This window comes from Leguminivora glycinivorella, chromosome Z (assembly GCF_023078275.1).
Source record: "Leguminivora glycinivorella isolate SPB_JAAS2020 chromosome Z, LegGlyc_1.1, whole genome shotgun sequence".
Taxonomy (NCBI): domain Eukaryota; kingdom Metazoa; phylum Arthropoda; class Insecta; order Lepidoptera; family Tortricidae; genus Leguminivora; species Leguminivora glycinivorella.
Window position 1 is genome coordinate 16,543,087 of NC_062998.1, and position 27,034 is coordinate 16,570,120.

Below are 27,034 nucleotides of genomic sequence, written 5' to 3' on the forward strand. Positions count from 1 at the left end.
TTTATTAATAGTGTGTGAACCTGCCTTAGAAATCTATATTATTTGTGGTCATGGTTCGTTAATATTTCTTGTATGTGGGTAGCTTTTGCACATTTTAATTTTTCCTCAGTCACCCGTTGACCACGAACGCTGTAAAGAGTTCGAAACGTCGGGATGTATTTTAAATTCATTATACGCGATTTAATCCGTTTCCATAGTTTTATTTCATTAATATAAACTATTATCAAAATTGAACGAAACTCCCCAATCTCAATATGACAATGAGAAGGCGGGGAAAATCAGGAGCCGACATAGTGTGGTCACCCTACATGATACATTTGTATGAGAAAAGTTATGTCTGAATATCTTTAAAACCAGACAAGGAATATAAAATATTAGATGGTGGATATTTAGTAAAAAATTTACTAAATGTTGAAGTACTTTCGAGTGTCTGTAGTGCTACAAATCTTAAGATATTTACATTTTTAACTTTCTCAAAACGTGTGGACTGAGTGAGCACTTACAAAAATTTATTATAAAAAAACCTGACACGTTATTGGTTCGTTTTGTATTTTACAAATTCCCATTTCACTTTTAGTAAAACTATACACATATAATAGCGGTCTAAATCTTATGTTTTTCATCAAAATTCGGCTTTTCAAAAGTGTGAGGATTGAGTGAGCATAAACTATTTGTAAAAAATTAAATACGTAACTAAGTAGGTGATCTAAAATTTATAGAGGTAGGTTGGCATATTTTTTACTAAATGTTAGTATATAAATATTATATGTTAAATGAATACATTCAGTTTTCGTTGGTAGTTTGTGAGAACTGAGTGAGCACATGTTAATGACTGTATCTTTTGATTTATCTTTTTACAAATTCAGAGATTCGTTTTACAATTGTTTTAGAACTTTTACTAAAAGATCAGCATATTTTTTTATTTTCGGAAGGTGCTCACTCAATCCACACGCACATTAAGGATTTGAGTTTAATGGAATCTAAAATGAGCTGGAGTATTGAATTAAAGCGATGGGCTAAACGTCACAGTACGTAATTATTATTATTATAAACCTGTTGTACGGGAATAAAATTAATAGCACACTGGAAATAAAATTAATAGAAAAATCAAACAAATTTTTATTTATACTGAATAATCGGTTTGGACACTAACATTTCTTATAGGTAAGTACATAAGTATTATATTAGACAATAAACATTAAACAATACACTTTAAATTATCAAAGAGTACCTACGCTGTCAAAACATAAGAAACCATTTTCTAATTTTCTTACTTAAGAAAGTTGAAAAAGCGTTCTCTTATAAATCATAAGATTCACAAGTGTTAGACACAGATCCTTAATTCTATATGTACAGATATATTACAATCAGTACGATGGCCGATTATTAAGTATCCGGAAAACAAACGAATATAGGTATATAGTTGGTTGTACATCTAGACACAATAAACCACTTGGAGCCACTTTTGACCCCTTGCTAACTAAAAATCCTTTTAACAGCAACAAATGAAATTTAGTTTATTTTGAGACTTACAACACTAGTATTGATAAATATTGCTAAATCATTTATAATAGTTTCAATCAATGGATTATTTAACTCATTAAACCATTGATACTTATGGATTGACCTCTGACGGGACTTCCCTCTAAAAGTCTAATAAATGGCGAATTGCTGCATTACAAATCTACGAATAATAACATCGCACGAACATTTTCACGATTCATAAATTTAATTGATATTCCTGTAAGTGCGCAATTCCAGTAACATAAGTGTCAGCCCTAGTGGGAAGGTGCTCATATTTGACATCTAAGATTGAAATAATTGTTCACTGAATCATATTCGTCTGATTGCAATCAATTTCTATTATATCATACTTAAAACGACGTCCATTATTATTGTGATGAGTTAAAATATGAGTAAACAATACATTTGGAGTAAATAGTAAGTCACATTTCTGGCATTTTAGTTTGGGTATTTTAGGATTTGATTTGCATACACCAAAATGTCTAGATATACTATCTACATTTAAAAAATGCAATTGGCAAGTACATTTGTAAAGCTTCGCGATTTCTTCCTCGATAGGTTCCGAGTCCGACGTCATTGTTACTGCAATTGTATCATCAACCGCACTTGTATAATTTTCATTAGCACGCAAGATTTCTGCATCAGAGTCGGTATCGGTATTGCTGGCGGACAAATCGGAATCATTATCTTTTGTATACAATTTAGTGTCATTTTTATTCTTGTCAACCGTGCACGGATCGAATGGGATTATGTACATATTCGATCGAAGAAAATGAGGATCCTGTTCATGAGACTTGGTATGAGTTTTCAATCTTCCGGCAGAAAAATACAAGCCACATTCGATACACTTTGACCGTTGTTTTCCAAAACGACAAATGTGTTTAGGCATGACATCCTCATTCTTAATACAAATCTCACAGGCATTACACACAAACAGTCTATAATCATACACTGCGCCTTTAAATTTAAATTTTGAGTCCATTTCAATCTTCATTTCCAAACTATTCGCTTCGCCGATCAGAATCACCTTCATGTTGCTATAATTAAAACTGACAAATTCTTTGTGCATGTTCATATGACTTTCGTAATACTCCATATTCAGCAACAATGCACAATCTGGGCACTGCTTCACATTAATAAAGTCACATTTATGAATATCTTGAAGTTTACTAATGATTACATTACAATTTCTGCACTTATATAAGACGTGATTTTTACGTAAACAGAATGAGCGATTTATTTCCAAATCCCGTTCCCGGTTGAAAACAACTATCCTGTATGACTGCATACTAATATCAAGACGGTTGTGAATTTTTTCGTGTTCAATTCGAGATGCAGACGAATTAAACGGTATACTACATATAGTACAGGGGTGATATCTCAGCTTAAAACAAGCATTCTCTGAATGCTTAAACAACGAACTAGGCTCAATGAAACAGTTACACTGATTACATTTATAAACAGTTAAAGTAGGATCTCCGTGTTGTATTACATCCATCTTAATTCTACACTCGAACCTGTATATAGAAGTACTCAATATATTTATGATTTCTTCACTTGAGCACTTTTCAAAAATGTGTTTTATCCACAAGTTATTATCTGCAGGCAAATAATAACTGTCAAAATGTAACAATTTCAACAGGATTCCTTTTTCATGCACAGTTTGATGGGCTTTGTAACATTCTTCATCGATGTTTAAATTACAAATATTGCAAACTATTGTATTTATCACATTTTCCTCAGACTCGTAATGACTCTGACTGTGTTCTACTGCTTTATCATATGTGTCAACAGAAACTGAACAATTTCGACAAGTATATACTATATATTCCATACTATCTGGTGCATTTAGTAATGTCGCATCGTTGGTATGTAATTCTGTTTGGTGGCATTCATGTTTAGAACTGTCACCTTCATTGTTTTCAGTTTCATGTTTATCAGTTATTTGATCTAAATTGCTAGTGATAACACTAACAGTAGATTGCGAATTCTTGGATTCCATCACCTTAGTATTATCCGTTATATATTGATGAAAGCTCATATGCAATTTAAAAGCAGCTTCAGATAACTTTATTTCGCAAATATGGCACGTTAACGATGACACATCGTTGCATATATGGTTATTCTTAGCCGTTACAGTTAGAAAATGTACAGCACAAGAGGTACATTTTGGATAATCAGGCAAAGGTGGATTCCTAGGCTGGCCATTGTGCAAGTCAAAGAATTTGAAATTTTTCAATGTTAAGTTTTTTCTTTCCTCGTGAAGTCTATTATGTAATTCAAAAGAAGAGCTGCTAAATTTAAGACCACAGTATTTGCAAGGTAATGCTGTAATGTTTATGCAATTGTCTTGTATATGACTACTTTTTCTAGACTGGATTTCGAAGCATTTACAAGTTACACAAAAGTAATTTGATAGATTGCATTCGTCTACAAGTTGCTTTCTATTATTCAACTTAGGCATAGGAAGATCAATTGGGCGCCCACTATATAAATCATATAATTTAAAATTATTGACTGATAGGTCTTTGTTTTCCTTGTGTAAACGTTTGTGTGTCTTCATAGATGCTGCGGTAAATCTTAGACTACAGAGTTTGCAAGTTATTTTGGACAAACTGTTGCACTGAGCCTGTAAATGGACCTTTTGCGTAAATATGGACACGAAGCATTTACAAGTTTCACAAAAGTAATATTTCAAGTTACGCTTTAGACGTTTGCCTTCAATGCGCAAAGGTTGCTTTGTTTGCATAATTTCAGCTTCATTAGTCGCTTTAACAGGTACATTCAGTTTCTTATTTAGTTCTTCCGGTTTACGAGAATTCATAGGTTGCCCGTTCTGCAGGTTATAAATTTTAAAATTATTTAGTGTCAAATCTTTATTTTCTTTGTGTTGACATATATGTGTCTCTATGGAGTTTTTAGTAATCGTTAAACCACAACTTTCGCAAGTCACTTTATCGATGTTCTTGCAACGTGCCTTTAAATGAAAACCTTTTCTAGATTTGGTTACCAAGCATTCACATGTTTCACAATAGTATAATATCATATTTATGTTTGTGCGCCAATTATCAGCCTCTCTATGTATTTTTGAGTGAAGAGCTTCAGATTCATTGGGTGAAAGTTGCGTTTTATTAGTGATTACAGGGTCTTCAGACTGTTTAAAACCTTTGATGTCTTGGTCATGAGAACTCATCGGTTGACCACTGAATAAATTGACGAATTTAAAATGATTTAATGTGAAGTCTTCCATTTTCTCATGAAGACGTAAATGGGTCATGATAGAACCGTTCGTGAATGTTAGACCACAGTGTTTGCAAGCCGTTTTCGCTAAATTCTTGCAACGAGCTTTTATATGGGTATTTTTCCTAAATTGGGTTACGAAGCACTTGCAAGTTTTACAATAGTAGTATGTCTGACTTAACTTTGTACTTATATTATTATCGTCATCGTATATTATAGATCGTTTTGTTTCTGGTACCGATGACTCAACTTTCGTAGGTCTTCCAATATCTTTAACTTCATTCTCTTCGTACTGATTGATACTTTCATCTTGGGCTTTACTTTCAGAAGGAGCTTTCCAGTTTGATGGCAATTCTAAGTTTGTATCTTCGACTTCACTGTTAGTAAGAGGTACAAGATTTTCAACTCTGCTATTATTGTTTATGGGTTTTATACAATTTTCAAAGTCAGCTTCAATGTGAACATTTGAGAGGTGTGTAGTTTTTAAATCCTCAGGTTCAAAGTCTACAGTTAGTTCTATATACTCGGTTTCATCTCTCATATCATTATCGTCATCGTATGATACAGGTCGTTCTATTTCTGCAACTGTTGACCCAACGTTCGTAGGTCGTCCAGAAGCTTCAACTTCATTTTCTTCATGCAGATCTATACTTTCATACTGAGCATTATTATCCGAAGAAGCTTTAAAGTTTAAAGGCAGTTTTGTATTTACATCTTCGGCTTCACTAGTAAGGTGTACAAGATTTTCAAGTTTGGTATAGTTCTTAATGGGTCTTATTAAATTCTCAAATGAAGTTTCCACGCTTAAAGATCCTTTTAAATTGTCAGTTTCATTATTCACTAGCTTTTTTACATTTTCAATTTCAATATGATCGCTTGAGGGGTGTAAAATATTTAAATTCTCAGCTTCAATGTTTGCAGATTGTGTTACGCATTCAACATCAGCGTTGCTGTTTACAAGTCCTATTATACTTTCGACTGTAGCTTGAATGTTAGAGAGGTATTTATATTTTGTATTTGAAACTATTGCTTCATTATTTACAGGACATATCAAATTATCAACATCAGCTATAGTATTAATAGACTGCGTATCATTTTCATTTCGAGCTTGATTGATGGAAATCCGGTTTATATTTTCAACATCAGTTTCATTATTTATAGATGGTTGAGAACATAAATATGTACCTTCAATATTGACAGGTCGGTTTATATTATCAAGATTATCTTCATCGTTATTGTGTTGTATTACACATAGATTTTTAGCTTCAGTAACGTTTGTTGGTTGCTTTACATTAACAAGTTCAGCTTTATAACAAATTGCTTTTTGTGCAACTTCCAATACAGGAGGATCCATTGGTTTGCCATTATAAAGGTTAAAGAACTTCAGATTCTTCAACGACAAGTCACTTTTTTCCTCGTGTAGGCGCCTATGTGTAATCATAGATTGTTTAGTGAACATTAGACCACACAGTTCACAAATAATTTTAGTAATTTTACTACACCTTGCTTCTAAATGGAAATCTTTTTTAAATTTGGTTACGGAGCATTTACAAGTTTCACAATAATAGTATGTAAAATTACGCCTTGTTTTCCAGTTTTTCTTATTTTTCGCAGATCCTTTGTTTTTTTCAACCGAAGCTGCATTATTCATATTACCCTTTATACTCGTATTATCAGGTACAGGCAATCTCATGCGTAAGCCATTGTATAGGTTAAAGATTTTAAAATTCTTTAATGATAAGTCACTATTTTCCTCGTGTAAACGCATATGTGCAGTCAAAGACTTAGCAGTGACCGACATGCCACAGTGTTTACAAGTCACTTTCGGAAATCTTTTACAGAGTGCTTTTAAGTGGATATTTCTCTTTGTTTTCCTTACGCAACATTTACAAGTCTCGCAGTAGTAATATGTTAGATTCGCCTTTCGGCACATAACTACCTTCTCCTGATTAGTTACTGAAGTTTCTGTAGTGAAACAAAATCTAGATTCATTGTTATCTATCTGCAGTTCTTGTTGTTTATTACTAGTTTGTTCACAAGAATTTGGCTCCAAATCGGTGAGTGTGTCTACATGTGGATTTAAATTTGTTACTTCACGTATTGGAGGACTTATGCGCAAGCCACTGAAAAGGTTAAAGAACTTAAAACTTTTGAATGTTAAGCCTTTTATTGCTTGGTGTAGTCGCATATGTGTTGTCATAGACCCTGTTGTAAAAGTTAGACCACAGTATTTGCAAATTGACGTATTCAAATCCTTGCACCGTGCCTCCAAGTGGACATTTTTTTTAAAATTCGTTACGGAGCATTTACAAGTTTCACAGAAGTAATATTTTAAGTTTATCTTCTTACTCATGCCTCCATTATTCACAGGTCGTTTTGTATGTTCCGTTTCAGCTCCATTATTCGCAAGTTGTTTTAAAATTATACTTTCAGGTACCGGAGGATCTATGGGCTGGCCATTGTACAGGTTAAACAATTTAAAATTCTTCACTGTCAAGCCTTTTCTTTCCTCGTGTAAACGTGTATGTGTCATTATAGATGCAGTTGTAAATGTAAGACCACAATGCTTACAAGTTGCTTTGGTTATTTTTTTACACATCCTTCGTTTATGGAATTTATAGGTTTTACTGAACTTAGTCGAAAAGCATTGACAAGTCTCACAATAATAATATGTCATATTGCGCCTTCCGAGCGCAGCAGTCCGTTTGGTATTTACAACTCCAGGCATGGCAGGATTTATGGATTGCCCATCGTAGAGGTTAAAGAATTTAAAACTCTTCAATGTCAAGTCTTTCCTTTCTTTGTGTAGGCTTCTGTGTGTCAACATAGATGCAGTAGTGAATGTAAGACCACAGCGCTCGCAAGTCTCTTTAGTCATTTTTTTACAGCGTGCTTCTAAGTGTATTTTCCTCTTTAGTTTGCTTACAAAGCATTTACAAGTTCCGCAATAGTAATATGTTAGATGACGCTTTTGACGGAAATGCTCCTTATTTTTGTCTCTTTCTGTAGTATTAGTCGTTGAATATAATCCTGAGGCATTATCTTTTGGTGCCGTATTGTTGTTGTACATAACATTACATTTATTGATTTTATTTGAATCAATTTTTTCTAAAACCACTTTAACCTCACGAAAGGGATTTTGTATTTTTTGTGAGTTATTGTTTGCTTGATATTTATATGTGGTTGTCTTTACGGGGTTATCAGAAATTACATCACTTTTTATAATAAGATTTCGATAATTCGGTTCCATATGGTCAGATTCGTGAGAGGTTTTTAAATTGTAATCCAAAGACATGTTACAAATTTTGCAGTAAATAAATTTCGAAACTTCTAACCCACAGTCTCGGAAATGATAAAGAAAGCTACTTTCGGCAAAGAGAACCTCGCATTTAGAACACTTGTATAAAATTTTTGTAACATCTACATTTTCCATATTATATACTACGAAGTTGTTCGAAACTGAGTGCTGTCTTTCATGACTTAAGGCATCTTCTTTTTTGAAAATTCGATTACAGATAGTACACTTCCAATTAATTAGCATTTCCATATGCTCAGTATGATTTGCTGCAAATTGTGATGTAGTAAAATGAATGTCACATTTATTACATTTAAATAAAATCGACTTCAACACTGGAACAATCTCAGTATTTTTTCTTTTCATCTGTAGAATGTCGTACAAATGTTCAATTAGACATTTCTGCGTATCAAATGTTTTTTTGCAATGAAAACAATTAATACTCCATCCGGAAGGTTTTTCTTGGTTTACAATTTGACTATCAATATTGGTTTTGGTATTCGGATTTGATTGATGTGGGACTTCCTCATAATTAATTTTATGTATATTTATAAGATGCTTTTTTAATACATGAGGTGCAACAAATTTTTTGGAACATATTGTGCATCTATGTTGGCGCATGGGTTTATAAAAGACACGTCTGTGTTTTGATACTTTTGGCAGCTTTCCATTATTAAATGTATGCATATTTATTATGTGTTTCTTTAACACATTCAAAGAAACACATTTTTTGTCACAAAATGTGCATTTATATACTCGATGTTCATTAAAATCAGTTTCTTTGTGAAATACTTGTACATGCTTCTCAAAAGCATTAAGTTCTGGGAATAAAATCCCACAAGTGTCACAATATCTTCTCGATTTGTGTAAATAAGACTGTATATCGAGTAACTCAACTTTTGGTTCGTAGGATGTAACCAACTCTTCAAAATAATTTTCATCTATTGAATCTGGATTGAAGTTTGGATCCTTTTCAAAGAACTCATCATTTACGCGGGGCGGGTAATCTTGAACAGAATTTTCCAAATGGTCGCCATCATCATAAACTATGTTCGGTTTAGAACCAAGTATAATTTTATTGGAGTTGAGAAACTGATCTTGAAATACTTTGTTGTCAGGAATCTCCTCTTGTAGATATGGTTTTCTGTCTTGAACTGAACTTGTTGTAGATTCAAATTCTGAAAGAAAAATAATTTATAAGAATTTAACTACTTCACAATATGCGAGTATAGGTACTTATAATTATTATGATAGTTCAGTAAAACAATTATATCCTCAATACATTTTTAAAATTAAAAAAGACATTTACCACTGTCATAAAAGTTAAAAGAGTAAAACAATTATATCCTCAATACATTTTAAAAATTAAAAAATACATTTACCACTGTCATAAAAGTTAAGAACTTCTTTCTTGATTACTGTTACTGAAAACTCAAGCTCGTTTTCCATTATAACTTGTTTCTCCATTAAATCCGGTGTTTCTTTGTCAAAATCATCAGCCATTTTAAAAACTGCAACAAAAAACAGAGTTTGAATAAATATAATTTTGTATCATTATTCATTTATCTTATAGATTCAGGTTTTGCTATAATAAAATTGTAAACATTCTAGCTATAATTAGGTACCTTTCTTTAAGTAACAACTATATATAACATTGTTTTCAATCAAACAATCAACATCATTTATTTGCAAGAATACTTAATTTTAGTTACAGGTTGTTCTTGCAAGAATTATCAGCCACAGTTTTTCTATTCTATTCTAAATGGCCGAATTCATTAATGTACTTTGAATGTAACAGCCATTGAAAATAGAAGGGGATACATGTTAGGGCACCTGATACGGCACGATACCTAATACATAAAATCAATAATCGAAGGGCGAATAGAAAAGAAGAGAGGCAGGAGGACCAAGTTAAAGACGTAGTGAGATATCAGGACGGAATGGCGATTATTCCACAGACAAGAGATGTGCGTTCCCATTGAGGGTCCACGTTGGAATTTCGAGCTTTTGAATGTGTCAGTCTTTAGTAAAAGTTCTCAAACGATTGTAAATTCAACCAATAATTTGTAAAAGTAGGCACTCAAAAGTTACATTCGGTTAAAAGTTACAGTCGTGCATGTCAGGTATCCATATTTCATAATCCACTTCAAATTTACAACTTCTGTAAATGACTACTCTTAGTAAAAGATTTGTAAAACTAATTTCATTAATTATGACTCCGTTATACTAACTCAATACGAAAAAATTGCATGAAGAATGTGGTCCCTCAATTGATCGCGATAAGTTCACACTAAGAGAGAACAATAGTATTATTTAAAATACAGGTGTGACTGAGAGTTAGTAAAAGTACTAGAATCATTGTAAATTCAAGCTTTAGTTTGTAAAAGATGCCATTAAAAAGTTTCAATCGATTACAGGTGGTCCCTCAATTGAAACGTTTGTAATAAAAATAAATCAATTTACGTAACATTTGGTTGTTAAATAGACAATTGCTATAGTCTACTCGTTAGTAAAAAATATTTACTAACTATTGCTCCATCGATCAGTTAAAACAAATGTACCGTTTTACTTAAAATAATAATTAAATGCCTGAGAAGAATTACTACGGGTCAGGTGACCACACATTACGATTTTGATGGATAATTAAATAATAGTGCATTACGTCAGTTGCCGGAAAAGAAGGGCTTACAGGCTGAGTAGGTATATTCGGCTTTAACATCTTCGCTTCGGCAATTAACGTAACTCGTAATAATCACACTTCGTAAATGATCTAAAGACGGCTACCGTAGTGAACGTCCTAAGTCCACACCCACATCACTTTTGTCTGACCTAATTTTGAAATAGTACTTACAACAACGCCATCATCAGAAAAAAAAACATGCATAACGGTTTACAGTTTTACACAGACAATGGCGCCCCTATTAATTTAGATTCCTTTTTGCCAGACTATAGTGCGGTAAATATCACCGATTAAAACGTTACCTCAAACAATTAAAAAAAAGTTTAAGTGCGGAATTTAAAAAATATACTTGTGTATAAGAGCTTTTTCACATTTCAAAATGAGTTCGGACAAAAGTGAGGTGGGTGTGGATTTAAAGCCGGATATACCTACTCAGCCTGTAAGCCCTTAATATTCTTTCCTGGCATCTGACGTAATGTACTATTATTTAATTATCCATCAAAATCCTAATGTGTGGTCACCTGGCCCTTAGTATTTCTTCGCAGGCTTTTGATTATTATTTTAAGTAAAACGGTACATTTATTTTAACTGATCGATGGAGCAATAGTTAGTAAATATTTTTTACTAAAGAGTAGACTATAGCAATTGTCTATTTAACAACCAAATGTTACGTAAATTGATTTCTTTTTATGACAAACGTTTCAATTGAGGGACCAGCTTTAATCGATTGAAACTTTTGAATGGCATCTTTTACAAACTAAAGCTTGAATTTACAATGATTCGAGTACTTTTACTAACTCTCAGTCAAACCTGTATTTTAAATAATACTATTGTCCTCTCTTAATGTGAACTTACCGCGATCAATTGAGGGACCACATTCTTCATGCATTTTTTTCGTATTGAGTTAGTAGAAAGGAGTCACAATGAATGATATTAGTTTTACAAATCTTTTACTAAGAGTAGTCATTTACAGAAGTTGTAAATTTGAAGTGGATTATGAAATATGGATACCTGACATGCACGACTGAGGGTCCACCTTTAACGGATTGTAACTTTTGAGTGCCTACTTTTACAAATTATTGGTTAAATTTACAATCGTTTCAGAACTTTTACTAAAGACTGACACATTCAAAAGCTCGAAATTCCAACGTGGACCCTCAATGGGAACGCACATAGACAAGAGCCCGTCTCCTAAGAATATGACGATGATGATAATGTAAATTAAAATCATTTTAAATTGTACGTTAAAATAACAAACAGCATCATCTAATATATGATTTGGTCATGTTTGCCGTATTGGTCCTTCCACCCATCTTGAGAATGAATCTCATTTGGGCTCGCCACTATTTCTCCGCAACTGTCAACACGTCTGATCGCTATCCCTGTATCGACCGCATTGAGTTTGAGAAAGTCTAAAAAAATGCGCCGTACGCTAGTCCCGCAACTTCTCTCACTCTCCTTTGTCGCTTACCCTGCCCCCCCGTACCTACTGTGCAGGCGAGGACTGAGGTGACGAGTAACCTATAGATACTTGTTTAAAGTATTTATACTAGAAACCATACTTAATATCCAAAAAAGTTAACAATATGTTGCCAAAGAAAGGAAATTTTGTAATATGCAATATCATAACACTTCATTATGAATTCAACATTAGATTCAACAAATTATTGCTTAAACAAAAAATCTTAATAAATCCAAATTAAACGGATATATACTTATTTAAAATAGATTTGAACAACAAAATTTAATATTATTATTTACACTGATAGTGATAATATGTATAACGATTATAGTTTCTAGAATAGTTAAGACGCGTAGGCTCGGGTACTTTGATGGTGTTGTTATAATCATATTTCAACAGCAGTGGATGATTATTTCACAATCACAACTACATTATAAGTATTATAACATGTCACATCTTATTTTAGTTACAACTTACTGTACTTTCAGTACAGATAGACCAGTTTGAAGAAGAAACCGAAGAAACAGAATCATTTTAACCACGCATTTCTGAGACAGAGGAATTTTATAAAGTATTATCTTTTTACTATTTTAGAATATTTCACATAAAAAACAAATATTTTCATAAAACTGGCACTTAAAATAAGTTTTGACGTTTTTATTTTCTTCTAACTTTTATTAGGTAGTAATGACATGTACTTTTGTATTCAATAACATCTCAAATATTGTTTGATATAAATGAATGAATTTAGTTTAAAGTAGCCACCTAAATTATATTGTATTTAATAAAAAATAAGTAAGAATTCTAAAATAATGTTTTTTTTTTTACTTATTCGTTTCATAATAAGTACACTATTTTAGTATGCAACTTGCGTCCTTTTTTTTATTCTATAGTTTTTGTCGCAGGCTGTACTTGACTTTCAACATTAAATGCTATTGATAATTCTAAAAACATTTATTACAATATATATTTTTCATTATCTGCCAATAATATATCACATTTGTGGGTTATTGTGTGAGTATGTATAGAGCATCATAATTATGTTTGTAGATTTCATATTTTACTACGTTTGTTCAATTTCAAGAGATTTGGTAACTCCTTTTTTTTGCCTATTTGCTTAAAGTACTTGAAAATTACTTTACTAAAATTTATTAAAAAAAATATTTTTGAAACTGCCTCTTAGCCTATAATTCAATTTTCTTAATTAAAATTACATGTCTGTCTTTGTTTGGGTCACGGGTTTATACACGGTGTTTCCGGTATCACTCAAAACCTCAGACACCCCAACTGATTTTTATTTTTTTAAACTCATCTAGAGTATTCATCTTTTAATCTGATCGTTACTTTTTTTTTAATTGAATTTTTAATTTTCTGTACAGCTCTACTTGACTTTTAGCTCTACACTCAATAAAATAAATGCTAACTACCATCATAAACCATAAGACTATTTATTTGTGTACGTTACTGCAACGACATAAGGTTTACCAATAGACAGCTAAGATGTCACTGTAAAACACTTTAAAGCTTTGTCACAGTAAACTTCAAATTGGACAGGTAATCGCAGTAAGCAAATTAACTCAATATTCAAAATGACAAGGTTGTAATTAGGTACGAGTTCAATTTGTTATGACTTATGATAAACATTAAGATTAAACTGACAAACAACGTCAAACTAGTAGCGGAAAAAATAATCGTCCAAGTAACCGGCCAGTATTAATACCCCTAAATACTGAAAAAAGGTAAACAACCTCTAGCAATGCGATATACACAATGTTGTATTACGAGTACAATAGAATGGGCACGTAAAAAATAACTAATAATACTAATTTAAATAAAAATATTACCCCCATCAAGATATAGCTCAATCGATTCTACTCTCGATTCTGAACAAACTGTTTTCAGGTTTTTAGTGTTAAGTGAAACACGGTGTATGTGTGTCAATTTTCAAGTTTATCGGTTCGGTAGTTTCGGAGAAAATTGGCTGTGACAGACAGACTCACGAGTGATCCTATAAGGGTTCTGTTTTTCCTTTTTGAGGTACGGAACCCACAAAAAACTTATATTTATATGAAACAACCATTACAAAAGGCGAATTATTTTAATCCTAGCACAAAGAACTACTACTAGACTACCTGAAAAGTAGTGAGGTGAAAATCAGTTACAAATACAGAAAGTTATTCAAAACAATTATTATATTTAGTTAAATACTTTCACAACTAGCTCTGTTCCGAAAGTTAATGACTCATAAGCTTTTAGTAGCTGTCACTTTTATTAGTACTAGCTTGTAAAAGTGTCCACTGAAATAGTACATTTCGTTATAAGTGCGAGAAGAATGACATTCTCGCAAGTGTGACGAACGACGTTTTTTAATACAGTTGCGAAAAAACACTACTACAACGAAATAAAACAATAAACAATCCAAACTCCCAGTTTTCGCAGTGACATTGACGCATTTTTTGACAATTCAAGCTTTGAAGCTTTAAACTTGCGTTCATATTTTCGATTTTGCTATCCATCTAACACAATTTATTTATTTCATTGTGTGCCATAAAAAATATAAACATTTATGATTTGGGACGATTGTTTAATATATACCTACGTTTTAAGAAGTATTGCAAATAACATAAAATTATTATGACAAATCGCGTAAAATATTAAGGTTTTTGAACGTGCTTGCCTTAAGTTGGTAACATTAGTAAGACACCACTGCTTTAAATGACAGACGACGCGTTTCGTTCCATTTCACGTTCGGTTTACACGACTCATTATGAGCCATTTTTTCAAAGTATAAACAATTTTATAAATTATGCTTAGCATGAGGCCCAGGGAGCGTACTTTTCATGCCGATGACATCAATCTGACGTCACGCTCCATATAGGGTGATCCCAAATACTTTTATTGTAAATTATTAATCATTAGTCGTCAATCATTTTAATCGTGTACAAATTACTTCAAATATAGTAGTCCATTTACATGTGGCATAAATAATACCTACTTGAAATGTGAAACGTGAATAAATATATTTGATTTGTTTTATACATAAATTTAATTAAATAGTATTGTTAACAACAGATTACAATAAATACGTAGAAAAGAGAATTCCTCTCTAACGTAAAGCACACCATCCTTCTTGCATTCATTACCATGCAAAGAAATTCATAACTTAAAATGATTGATGACTAATGATTAATAATTTACAATAAAACAATTTGTGATCATCCTAATATGGAGCGTGACGTCAAATTGATGTCATGGGCACGAAAAGTACGCTCCCTGACTAAAGATAGATATTTACATATGAAATATCAATGTTTTAAACTACATACATACTTAATAGTATGTTTATAGTTTTATTCCGTCTTAGTAAAATATACTAATATTAAAACAGCTCGGTAAGTAGTCGTAAAATGGAACGCATACTTTTTACGCGCTAGTGCGTAAAATACAACTTCTCGCACGCTAAACGGGAACTTTTTGAGCGACTGTATTAAAAAATATTAATCACAGTAGTAGTAGTAGAGAGTTGAATGTTGAATTATAATAACAAATACAAAGTCTGGAATGGTAGGTTAAGTTACAAGTGTTACAACTGCATTTTTGGCCATAAATTGTGATATTACAGCATTGAGTAATTATTACTTCGTATAGAGGAGCTATAGCAAACAACGAACGTGTCACAGCCTGTAAGCTGAAGGCGGGGTGAGGGGGCGGGGTGTGAACCAATGGCCTGCTTTCGTAACGTCGCAAGCGCTACGATTTTACTCGGCGCTTACGACTTTTCGGTCGCGATGATGAGCCCTGCATAGAGTGCATAGATTAGAAGTCGTAGTATAGAAGTGACATGGGTTTACATGGGCATTTCTTTTAATTTATGACTCTCAATTAGCGTGAGTTGTTAACAAAAAACATAAATCGCTGTTAGTTTTGTAATGATAATCAAGCTTGAAAATCTGTATTTAAAACTAAACTTTTTTCACGTTCTGAATTTAGATTATAGCTTAGTATAGTATAATTCACGATGTTTTTATTGAAATTCCATGCTTAATTATCGTTGCAAAACTGACAGCGATTTAACTTTTTTTTAACAACTCTGTGAGTCATAATTTTTTTAAATGCCCACATTTTTTAAAGCTGCATACGGACTGAGCGTACATGTGTACACGTAGCCGCAACTGGATATTAGTTATTTATGTGACATTTGCATAATGGTAGGCATTAAAACATGAGTGTTGTTTTTGTTGTGTTAATAAGATAACATGAGTGTTTTAATGCCTAATTATGTATAGTCGCACACATAACTTTATCTACATCCATGTATGTATGGGCGCGGGTTTATCGTCCCATAAAAATTTGAATTTCGCGCGTTATTATACTCTCATAATTTGCTTGACCGTCTACCTACCCAAATTCATTCAGGCAGGTTAGGTACTGCACTTACATTTACATAGTCACATGAAATTCGACACGCGTATTGAGAATCTGTTATAGACCGACATGTCGGAAAACTGTGCAATTCTGACAATAATAATTAAATAACCTTTTTTGCGTCGATGAACTAACTTGCGATATTGTCACGTCTGCTTTTGTTGCATTTTTTACTCTTTGGTTTCAACGAAACATGGCCGCCGCAACATGGCGCTTCGGCATGAGTTAATATTGATACATTTTTTTAAAAGTAAGCGTGTTTAAACAAAAATGCAGTAAACCTACGTATGAAAAGTCACTCCTTGGCTTTTGTTAGATTTTCCTGAGCAGTTTGTACAGTACCTCACTACACATGACGGCATTATTTAGACGAAATATTTTTCATTGCGATACGTCAATCTACCACAGCCGTTTGGCACAGACTAAGCGCGTTTGTGCTGATCAGCTCTAAGTGTTGTTACACAAAATCAAGTTGAGGTGCCCTCTCTAGTTAACATAATTACTCAAAGTATTACAGCCACAGATTTACATGACTAGCAGAATAGAACGTTAAGTTCTCACTTGGATCTCCCGGGTCAGCGAGATTCATAATGAATCCTCCCGGTCATCAAAACAGAATTAGATTCTTCTAAGTCCAACTTCCCAAAGACCAAAGTTCCTTTAAAAAACACAAAATAACATACCAACAATGTGTGGAAGAAGATCGAATAGGTTAGAACAACAATTGAATGTAAATGCTTTTACTGCTATATTATGTAATGTAATGTAAAGTTAAATTAAAGTAAAGTCTAAAATTTTAGACATTTTAGTTATTAAATAGCTACCGAAACAGTGTTACATTAGATAAGATTGAATAAAAACAAAACTTCTTACTCCAGTCAATAGCAGGTTAGGTTAGAATAACATTTACCTCATTTTACTTTCATTAGACTTTGTAATGTTAGAATAAATCAAATAGTAAAAAAGCATTGTTTTAACAGAAGGTTAAATCAGCTATTTTAGTGTTATTAGTTAATTTAGATATCAGAAGCATAGGTTAGGTTAGATTAACACAAAGTGTAGAATAGTACCAAGGTTAGGCATGTATAGCAAAGTTAGTTAAACTAGTTGTACAATAATTATTACCAATATGTTAAATTAAAACAAAAAAAACTGAAGTTTTAATTGCAATTTTAGTAAGTTCAGTGCGGACAAGACCGGCATACTTCATTTGAATTGATAAAACTAGATGACTAAAGTAGTCTGGGGTGATCCGCATGGTCCTATGAGCTAATAAATATTATATTTTACAAAGCTATTATAATACTTTAGTGAAAAAGGTAAACAAATGTAAAAAAAATAAAACACTTTAAAAGGCTCTGCGGGTCGCCTCGCGATGAGTAAGGCAAGGCCGTCTAGTGCTAGTTGTCGCGTAATTTTATACGGGAATAGGTATCAAAATCATGATCGTATTTTCCGTAATAACAGTGAATAATGTGTTACATATTAAACAACGTTAAAATTTTCATATGAGCATTTAATTTTTTATTAAGAATTTTTTTTTATTTCTAAGGCAAGACCGGCCTTGCCTGCCAATGTGTCCTGTAAATGGGGTTAATAGACTTTTTTTTAAGGCCCAGACAAAAGTAAAGCCGGAACTTACAATAGGGAACTTGACTGTAGTTATCATAAAATATTTTATACCACGAACGAAATAAAGCATCAGATAATTATAAGAAAATCATGGACAGAAGTTGTTTTTAAATCCAATTTCTATTTAATAAGTCAGGTAGAAATTTATAATGTAAAAAAATAAGCGCGTTACAAAACACGGAGAAACTAAAAAGCCAAAAATAATAAACCTTTCAATTCAGATTTCTTATCGTATTGCAATAAGCTAAACATCCAAATTATTAAATTAAAAAATTAAAATAGCCTTTCTTACTGAGTTTTAAATTAAGTTTGAATTATCATTGTTGGCATTAAAGTTAAGTTTCGTATTTTGTTTTTAGTTTTATATCTGTTCTTTAGTTTTTAAATTAAGTCTCGTAGCTCAGTTTGCCTCCTGGCAAAGGCCTCCTCTAAATCCCTCCAGTGTGTCCTGTCCATGGTTGCTCTTCTCCAGAATGGTCCCGCTGTTAGTTTTATTTCATCTTCCCATCTACAGAGCTGTGGGCCTTTCTTACGGCTGCATCCTCTGGGGTACCAGTTAGTGATCTCTTTACTCCATTTTCCTTCTTTCGAGCGCATCATATGACCTGTCCATTTCCATTTTAGTTGATCTATTCTCTGCAGGATATCTGTCAGTTTGGTCTTCTCTCTTATGTCGATATTTCGTACTCTGTCGCTTCTTCTGAGTCCCAAAATGCTCCTCTCCATCGCACGCTGGCATGACGCGAGTTTTGCTCTATGTACTTCTGTGAGGGCCCATGTTTCACATCCATACGTTAAGCATGGGAGGATACAGGTGTTAAATACCTTACGTTTAATTGTCATGCTAAAGTCTTTGTTCTTCATGATATACTTTAGGGACCAATATTTTTTCCAACCACTTGTAATTCTTTTCTCAACCTCCTTTGACATATGGTCATCAAATGAAATAATTTGGCCCAGATATACGTACTCCTGCACATATTCCAACGGTTCGCTGTTGACAATTATGCTTATATGTTCCTTATTAGTTAGGAGTTTAGTTTTGCTACTATTCATTACAAGACCAACCTTACTACTTTCTTGACATAGTTCTCTGACCATCTGTTCCAGTATTATGGGTGATTCTTCCATCAAAACTAAATCGTCAGCAAATCTAAGATGACTGAGCCATTTTCCATCTATTTTGATTCCTTTGTTCTTCCAATTTACGTTACGGAAAATGCTTTCTAGGACAGCAGAGAAGATCTTTGGTGAGACAGGATCGCCTTGTCTAACTCCTTTCTGTACTGGAAACTCATTTCCTAGTGCTTCAAGTTGTACTCTGGCGCTACTGTTATGATATAGCTTTCTTAGGACATTTATGTAGACCTGTGGTATTCCTTGTTGCTGTAAGGTATCCCAAATTCGATCATGGATTAGACTATCGAAGGCCTTGTTGTAGTCTATGAACGCAATATATATATGTTTTTTATATTCTTTATATTTCTCAACAATTTGTTTTACAGTGTGAATGTGGTCTAAGGTCGAATAATTCCTTCGGAACCCTGCTTGCTCTACAGGTTGTTGCTCGTCCAGTTGCTTGCTTATCCTTTCTAAAATCACTTTTGCGAATACTTTATAGACATTAGACATCAAGCTAATGGGTCTGTAGTTCCCCACGTCATCCTTTGGCCCTTTTTTGTGTATGAGAATTATGTGTGATTTGGTCCATTGACTTGGAATAGTACAGGTGACTAATATTTTATTGAAAATGTTTGTTAGGATCGGGCTTAGTTCATAGACAGTACCTCTAAGTAGTTCGTTTGCAATTCTGTCGGGGCCGGGAGCTTTGTCAGTTTTTTGGCTGAGTATAGCTTTCTCCACTTCACTTTTTAAAATAGCAGGTTCTTGTGTCATATTTTCTGGGTTTTCTTCGTAGCACTGAGTCCCATCTTCCACTTTGGAGTAAAGTTTTGAGTAAAAAGATGTGGCATGCTCGCTGACATGTTTTCTTGTGGTAATGTTTTTCCCTTTGTGTTTCATGCTCGGTATCCATTCCTTGTCGACCTCTTTTATTTCTTTTAGGGCTCTTCTGATACCGCCCGTCTGGATGATGTGTTTTTCTAAGGTTTTATATTTTAGGTTTCTTCTATCTTTTCTAATGCTTCTATTGATTGCTTTACTAATTTGGGCAATTTTCTTGTTGTCATGTTTACCAGCAGGGTCGGACAGAAGATTTCGTCTCTCTTGTAGTAGTGACTTTGACTCATCGCTGAGGTATTCCTTTTTCTTTTTGGTATTCTTCGGATTAGCAAGCTTTTGCTCCAGCTTTTGGTACAATATCAACGGGTTCTCATCCGGGTCATGCAGCACACTGGTCTCGGACAAGGTTGCTATGGTTTCCTTTATAATATCTTTGTTTATTTTGATTGCTTTATTGCTGACAGATTTTCTAGATTTTCTAGGTGGCGCTAGTGTAAAGGTGCTCCTTACCATTCGATGGTTGGTGTTGAAATTTAAGTTTTGGACAACATCTGTGTTTGTGAATGGTTTTCTGTAGTTTGTGGTAATATAATCAATCTGGTTCTTATATCTGCCTCCTGGGGAGATCCATGTCCATTTTTTTCCTGGCTTCTTCTTGAATATAGTGTTTAGGATGCATAGGTTGTGCTCCGCCAGGAAATCTATAAATATCTGACCATTTGGGCTCCTTTTGCCATGACCAAATTTACCAATAATAAGTTCTTCTCCTTTCTGTTGACTTCCTACTTGCGCGTTGAAGTCTCCCATTACTATGATAAAATTTTTTGAATGTTGGGATATACAGTCTGACAACTTGTTGTAAAAAAGTTCGATTTCTTCCTTTCGGGCTTGTTCTGTTGGTGCATAGACTTGGATGATTGACCATGTCTTTTTATAACCTGGGAGCTGTAAGTTTAGCACCGCTATTCTATCTGATATACCGACGAATTCTTGTATCTTGTTTTTGTGGGACTTTTTTATGAGAAAGCCTACACCTCTATGACCGGCGATCTCTCCTTTGGAGTATAGTATAAAGCCCGGGCGTTCCTCTATAGACTCGCCTACTCTTCGCATTTCACTAATGCCTAGTATGTCCCACTTCAAGTCACTCAGTGCAAATTCTAATTCAGTGAGGCTTTCTTCTGTCCTCAGAGTTCTCGTGTTTAAGGTTGCTACTTGTAGAACAGACCTCTTAATTTTACATGTGGCTGTTTGATCATCTGGGGTTTGATTTAGAGGGTTTTGGTCATTTTCCCCCTCGATGACCAGTCGGCTTGGGGGAGGTTTTGTTGTAATGTTTACTATGTTGTTTTTTCTTAATACTATTGTTTGTTTCCGATTTTCCGTGGCAATTAGTTTTTTGGAACATTAGGTTGAGAGTCGGAACCTTCCCGGCTAACATAGTTCAGCATGGTAGGCCTGATGACCTCTTTCTTGCTCGATCTTGAGAGTGATTGTGAAGGGTTGCTTAGGGTTTGGTTTTTATTCAATTTTGTTTGAGCTGATGACTGAGGGGAATCTGACGATTCTCTTTTTCTCTTTTCCCTGTTGTTGTCTTTTGGTTTTATGACTATCAATCTGTCATCTTTTAAATAAGCTATATTCCCCTTCTTCCTTTCCTCTTCTAATTGGGGTTGTAATTGTTTTCTTACTTCCAGAACTTCCTTAGGGTAATCTTCCTTCACGTTAATGCCTTGTGGAAGGGTTTTCTTATTTTTTAGTATAAGATGTTTTTTCCATTGAGTTGTGATGGAAGCTACGACTGGACGACTCTTGTTTTCGCTTTGTTTTCCGATTCTGTACACGTTACTAATTTCGTGGCTGTCGAAGTAAACTCCCGTTTCAATTACAATGTCCTTAATGCAGTCCACGAGTTCCGCCTCTGATTTTCCCTTCTCTTCCACTCCAAAAAACACCAGGTTATTTTTGCGTTTTTCATTTACAACTCTTTTAAGTTTTTCTTCCAGATCAGACACTTTAATTTTGAGGTTATTGTTTTCTTCGATGATATTTTTCATCTTGACTTCTAGCGCGTCCGTGACGTTTCTTGTTACCGATTCCGTAATTGTTTTTGTTTGTTTCTCTAACTTTTCATCAAGTTTTTGAAGAAGTATTTCCATATTGTCGCCCATTTTAATGTTTTTGTTGTGTTTTGGAAGGTTTTTCGTTCAACTTAGTGGCAACACCGAGTGTCAGTGTCACTTTTTGACGTTAGGTTGGCACTATGGAGCGATAAGGTGAAATATAGTTTTGAGGTTATAATTCCGATCGGTATTTGTGGATGATTCTAATTAAGTTTGTTCCCTAGCACTGTTACTACACTTCGTATGTTGTCCACGACGTTTAGTTTTAATGTTTATTAGTTCTATTGCACTGATTTCGCACGGTTAAGCACTTTTTTCAATTAAAATCGACGGAGGCGAGTGACGTTAGTGTTGACTGGTCAGCCACCGGAAGCGGAAAAAAGCTAAACATCCAAATTATAAACAAATCAATTATTTTTGTAGTCGGTACCAGACCTGTTCGTCGCCTTGCTATTGCCTGTTTGCCCCACCCAACCATACACAGGCTGGTACCGACTCCAAAAATAATTGATTTGTTTATAATTTGGATGTTTAGCTTATTGCAATACGATAAGAAATCTGAATTGAAAGGTTTATTATTTTTGGCTTTTTAGTTTCTCCGTGTTTTGTAACGCGCTTATTTTTGAAGGCGGTTTTATTTTTTGTTAAAAAGTTTATTTATTTGTTGATTTTTAGTGGTTCCTAGTGATATTATATGTATCAGTCCGAATACATGTACAGTAGTGAAAGAATTATCCTTTAACTCCTAACCATTGAGGAGTTGACCTTCCATCATCAGCTCAGTTGATTTTTAGTGGTTCCTAGTGATATTATATGTATCAGTTCGAATACATGTACAGTAGTGAAAGAATTATCCTTAAACTCCTAACCATTGAGGAGTTGACCTTCCATCATCAGCTCAGCCACATAAAATTATTACCATCAGACGTAAATACTGGTGTACCTTTGAAAAATAGACTAAAAACATTACATAAGCCTATAACATTTGAAGAGTTCCCTCGATTTCTCCAGGATCCCATCATCAGACCCTGACTTGGTGCCAATGGGACCATCTCGGGGTTATACCGGTTCGATCAAAAAAAAAATTTTGAAAATCGGTCCACGATTCTCGGAGATATCGAGTAACATACATACAAAAAAAAAATAAAAAAAAAATAAAAAAAAAAAAAACATTCAGTCGAATTGAGAACCTCCTCCTTTTTTGAAGTCGGTTAATGAGTTGACCGTGACGTCACTCAATTCAATTTCATATAAATTCCATATTAGTAAGTCGTTCAAATTCGTTTTGACAGTTATTAAAACTATAAATTGAACGCGTTTTAAGTGCATTAATTGTGCTAGACAGGAAGAAAGATTATTAAATTACTATGTTACGTACATAATGCAGAAATATTTTGACTGCTTCTATTTTATTTAAATTTTTTGTGTAACCAAGTTTAACTCAATATTAACTAGTGTTCATCCTAGGGATATCGATTGAAGAACAATAGACTAAGGATGAAAAACTGGTATACCTTCAGAGGTGTAAGAAGCGGTACATAATATATATAAATAAAATAAATTCAGTACACAGACTTCCCAGATAGACGGTCTTCCCAACACTGACCTTAATTGACTTACAGTTGGTTAGTATTCAATATTTAAAAAAAATGTGTTATTGGTTAGGTTATAACTTCAATTTTAAATAAATGAATCGGGGGACACCTTACACAGATCAACCTAGCCTCAAACTAAGCAAAGCTTGTACTATGGGTGCTAGGGGACAATATACAAATACTTATATGGATAAATATGAAATACATACTTTTATATACATAGAAAACATCCATGAAACAGGAACAAATAATATATCTGTGTTCATCACACAAATAAATGCCCTAACCGGGATTCGAACCCAGGACATTGGCTTAGCAGGCAGGGTTACTACCGAGCAGGGATGTAACGGATGTGGTTTTAACGGAACCGGAAGCGGAAGCGGAAGTTTTGAATTTAGTTTAACGGAAGCAGAAGCGGAACCGGAACCAGAAGCGGAAGTTATAGATGTTAAAAACGAAATGAAAAAATACCACATAGGTATAACATAAACCAAAACTAATTAAATTACCTAGAACTTTTAGGTGTTTACTGTTCAGCCTGTAATCAGCAGTTTGTAATCAGCCTTTAGGCCCACTTAGGTTTTAAAAACGAAAAGAAAAGTTACCTGATATTTTATCTTAAGTATATCATTCATTACAATCCAAAAATTTAAATCACCTTGAACTTTAAGATTGTTTGTTGTTTAGGTAATCACTAAAAATCACATAAGAATCCTTTTAAACCTTTATTATGCCGTAAAAGGTTTTAGAAACGAAAAGAAAACTTACTCGTAGGTAGTATAATACAATCCAAAACTAACCAGTAAAAATTATATGTGTAATTGTTAGCACACAATTAAATTTTTAAATTAAATGGAGTGATTGTAAAAGAAGTAAACTGTATTTAATAAACAAATCTAAGGGGAGCTTCTAAGGGGATCGTAGATAAGCCCTGCACCACTGAATAGTTGTTCACTCGCTACTAATTAGGTGGACAGGACAAATATTGGCGCGCAATGGAATGAAGCGATTAATGTTTAGTATCGCAGCACGTGGCAAGCGGAGAGATGAGCGAATGATAGGTATAGACCTGTTGGTCTTTGATGTACGCCGCTCATGTCCCACCGTCGCGCTAGGTTCCGACATCCGTTATAACTTCCGTTTGAAAAATAACAGAACCGGAACAGAAGCGGATGTGTAAAACAAAACGGAAGTTCCGCAGTAACGGAAGCAGAAGCAGAACTCCGTTACATCCCTGCTACCGAGTACACCAGATGGTTGTCTGTTTTAACGAGAAATTAACAACAGAGCCACCATTACTATTAATATCATAAATTACAAACAAGCTCAAAGTGTACAAAAGTGATAACAGTAGGTTAAAAGGACTATGAAATTAATAAGTACTATAATAAATTGGTATGAATAGTTAGTTACAACATTCTGATCCATTTTGATGTCCGTTATGAGATTCACTTCTGATTTATTACTCTAGGGTGAACTATTGGTTTGTCATCATCCCATCATAGTATTTTTTTGGCTTCTTGAAACTGGCCTTGAAACAAGCAATATTTGGTATTGGTATAAAATATTGCATTCAGAAAGGAAATTTAAAATCTGATAAATAACAATGTCTTTTACAGCAATTGAACACAAAGATGTAACATGTGTTATAGAGTTTAATTCAAAATCAACAGACAAATTCTCCATGACTGATTGATAACAATACTGATTGATTTATCCTATTGTTATTTTACAATCATTGTAATACAAATTAAATATAACCTATTCAATTATGGACTCAAAATATGATTAGTAAGGAGATTGATTTAGAGTAAAACTGAAGTATATTTAAGAGGTGTGTCTTAAAAAAGATATTTGACTAGAGACAGATTTTTTATAAAATGGCTAGATGTAATGAATATGTATTACATTTGTCAACAATTTCAAGATAAGGAGCGTCAGCTTTACAGCAAACCCCTTTTTTATAGTAATTTACACTAGTTAGAGCTACAGTCAGGCTGCAACCCCACTGAAATTTGTATGGAAACTGCAACATTGGTGTTCTTACTTAATCAAATTGCAGTTGTTGGTATCGGCACTAATAATTGTGTAAGTTACAGGGCCCAATATATAGGCCCGTGGCACTTTTACCGATGCCAACCCAAAACTAAAGGTAATTTAGCAAATAGTAACTTACAGAACTCTTAAAATTGATTTATCAATGCATACCAAACTTCTACACCGTTCTGGACAATGTACCATACAGGATAGATAGTTTGAAATTTATTTAAGGTCCATCACATAGGATTGAGACCTTTTAATTTGATTTGCTTTTAGAATCTTTTAATTTGCTTAAGTAAAGGAGTAATCAAGGAGTGGTCAATCATTTCAGTGGTAGCTATTAATTGTAATTACCAAAATTGTATGCCAATGTGTCACTTTCTGTCTAAAATGATACCAATCAAGATCAATGAAATACAAACTTAATATGTTTGTATGAACGGTACTGCAGATCAAAACGCAGTGATTCAATGCTCTTTGCTGCAGATATCATATCATACAAAATAAATGAGTATCATATTAACGAACTTACCAGGTATCCTTTCCCTCATTTAGGATGCATCTTGAGACATTTTTTGTCTGAACTTGACAAAAATCTATTTACCATTGTCAATTACGCTCATGTGATATTTTTACTAAATATTTACTACATGAAGCCTAAAAAGTAGAAACGTCTAGAGCTAAATCTAGAGGCAGAAAGTACCCGCCTATTTTACTTAACCCGAAGCGTTTATCATTTCGCGTAATAAAGTTCAAGAAAAAGTCTTATTATTTCAGTCGCTAATCACTTATACGTAAAACGCTATATTTCTTATAAAATAATAATTATCTTTACTGCTTCTTTGCTCTAATAAATAAATAGTTGATTAAAATAATAGAAAATTAGAAGACCACGACACTTCGTTCTTGCTTGTAGTCTTTCACTGTCGCTCGAATATGCAAGAGCGATAGAGAGGTAAGCACTAAGCACAACCAAGGCACAACCTCAACATGGTTTGCTTTTTTTTCTACTAGTAACTTTTAATAAGTTCCGTCTTGTTTTCTTTTCATCGTTGC

General features: G+C 33.6%; 1 protein-coding gene across 2 annotated transcripts; it reads right to left on the bottom strand.

Moving 5' to 3' along the window:
• Nucleotides 1-1,109: 1,109 nt before the first annotated feature.
• Nucleotides 1,110-26,808, bottom strand: LOC125240760. Of its 2 annotated transcripts, XM_048148821.1 has the most exons (4): nt 26,511-26,808; nt 17,188-17,284; nt 9,442-9,570; nt 1,110-9,237 (listed from the first exon to the last, which is right to left on the bottom strand). In XM_048148821.1, exons 2-4 carry the CDS (start codon nt 17,213-17,215, stop codon nt 1,826-1,828), a joined length of 7,569 nt encoding a protein of 2,522 aa, XP_048004778.1. In that variant the 5' UTR covers nt 17,216-17,284; nt 26,511-26,808; the 3' UTR covers nt 1,110-1,825. The 2 variants fall into 2 exon arrangements, with proteins under 2 accessions (XP_048004778.1, XP_048004779.1); XM_048148822.1 differs by lacking the exon at nt 17,188-17,284.
• Nucleotides 26,809-27,034: the final 226 nt, after the last annotated feature.

Bases quoted from the DNA above. Each gene is read 5' to 3' on its own strand.
- LOC125240760 (XM_048148821.1), bottom strand. From the start codon at position 17,215: ATGAATCTCGCTGACCCGGGAGATCCAA. The intron at 9,571-17,187 runs GTGAGAACTTAA...TTTTTGTTGCAG, and splicing joins CGCTGACCCGGGAGATCCAA to TTTTTAAAATGGCTGATGAT. The intron at 9,238-9,441 runs GTAAATGTATTT...TTTTTCTTTCAG, and splicing joins TCTTAACTTTTATGACAGTG to AATTTGAATCTACAACAAGT.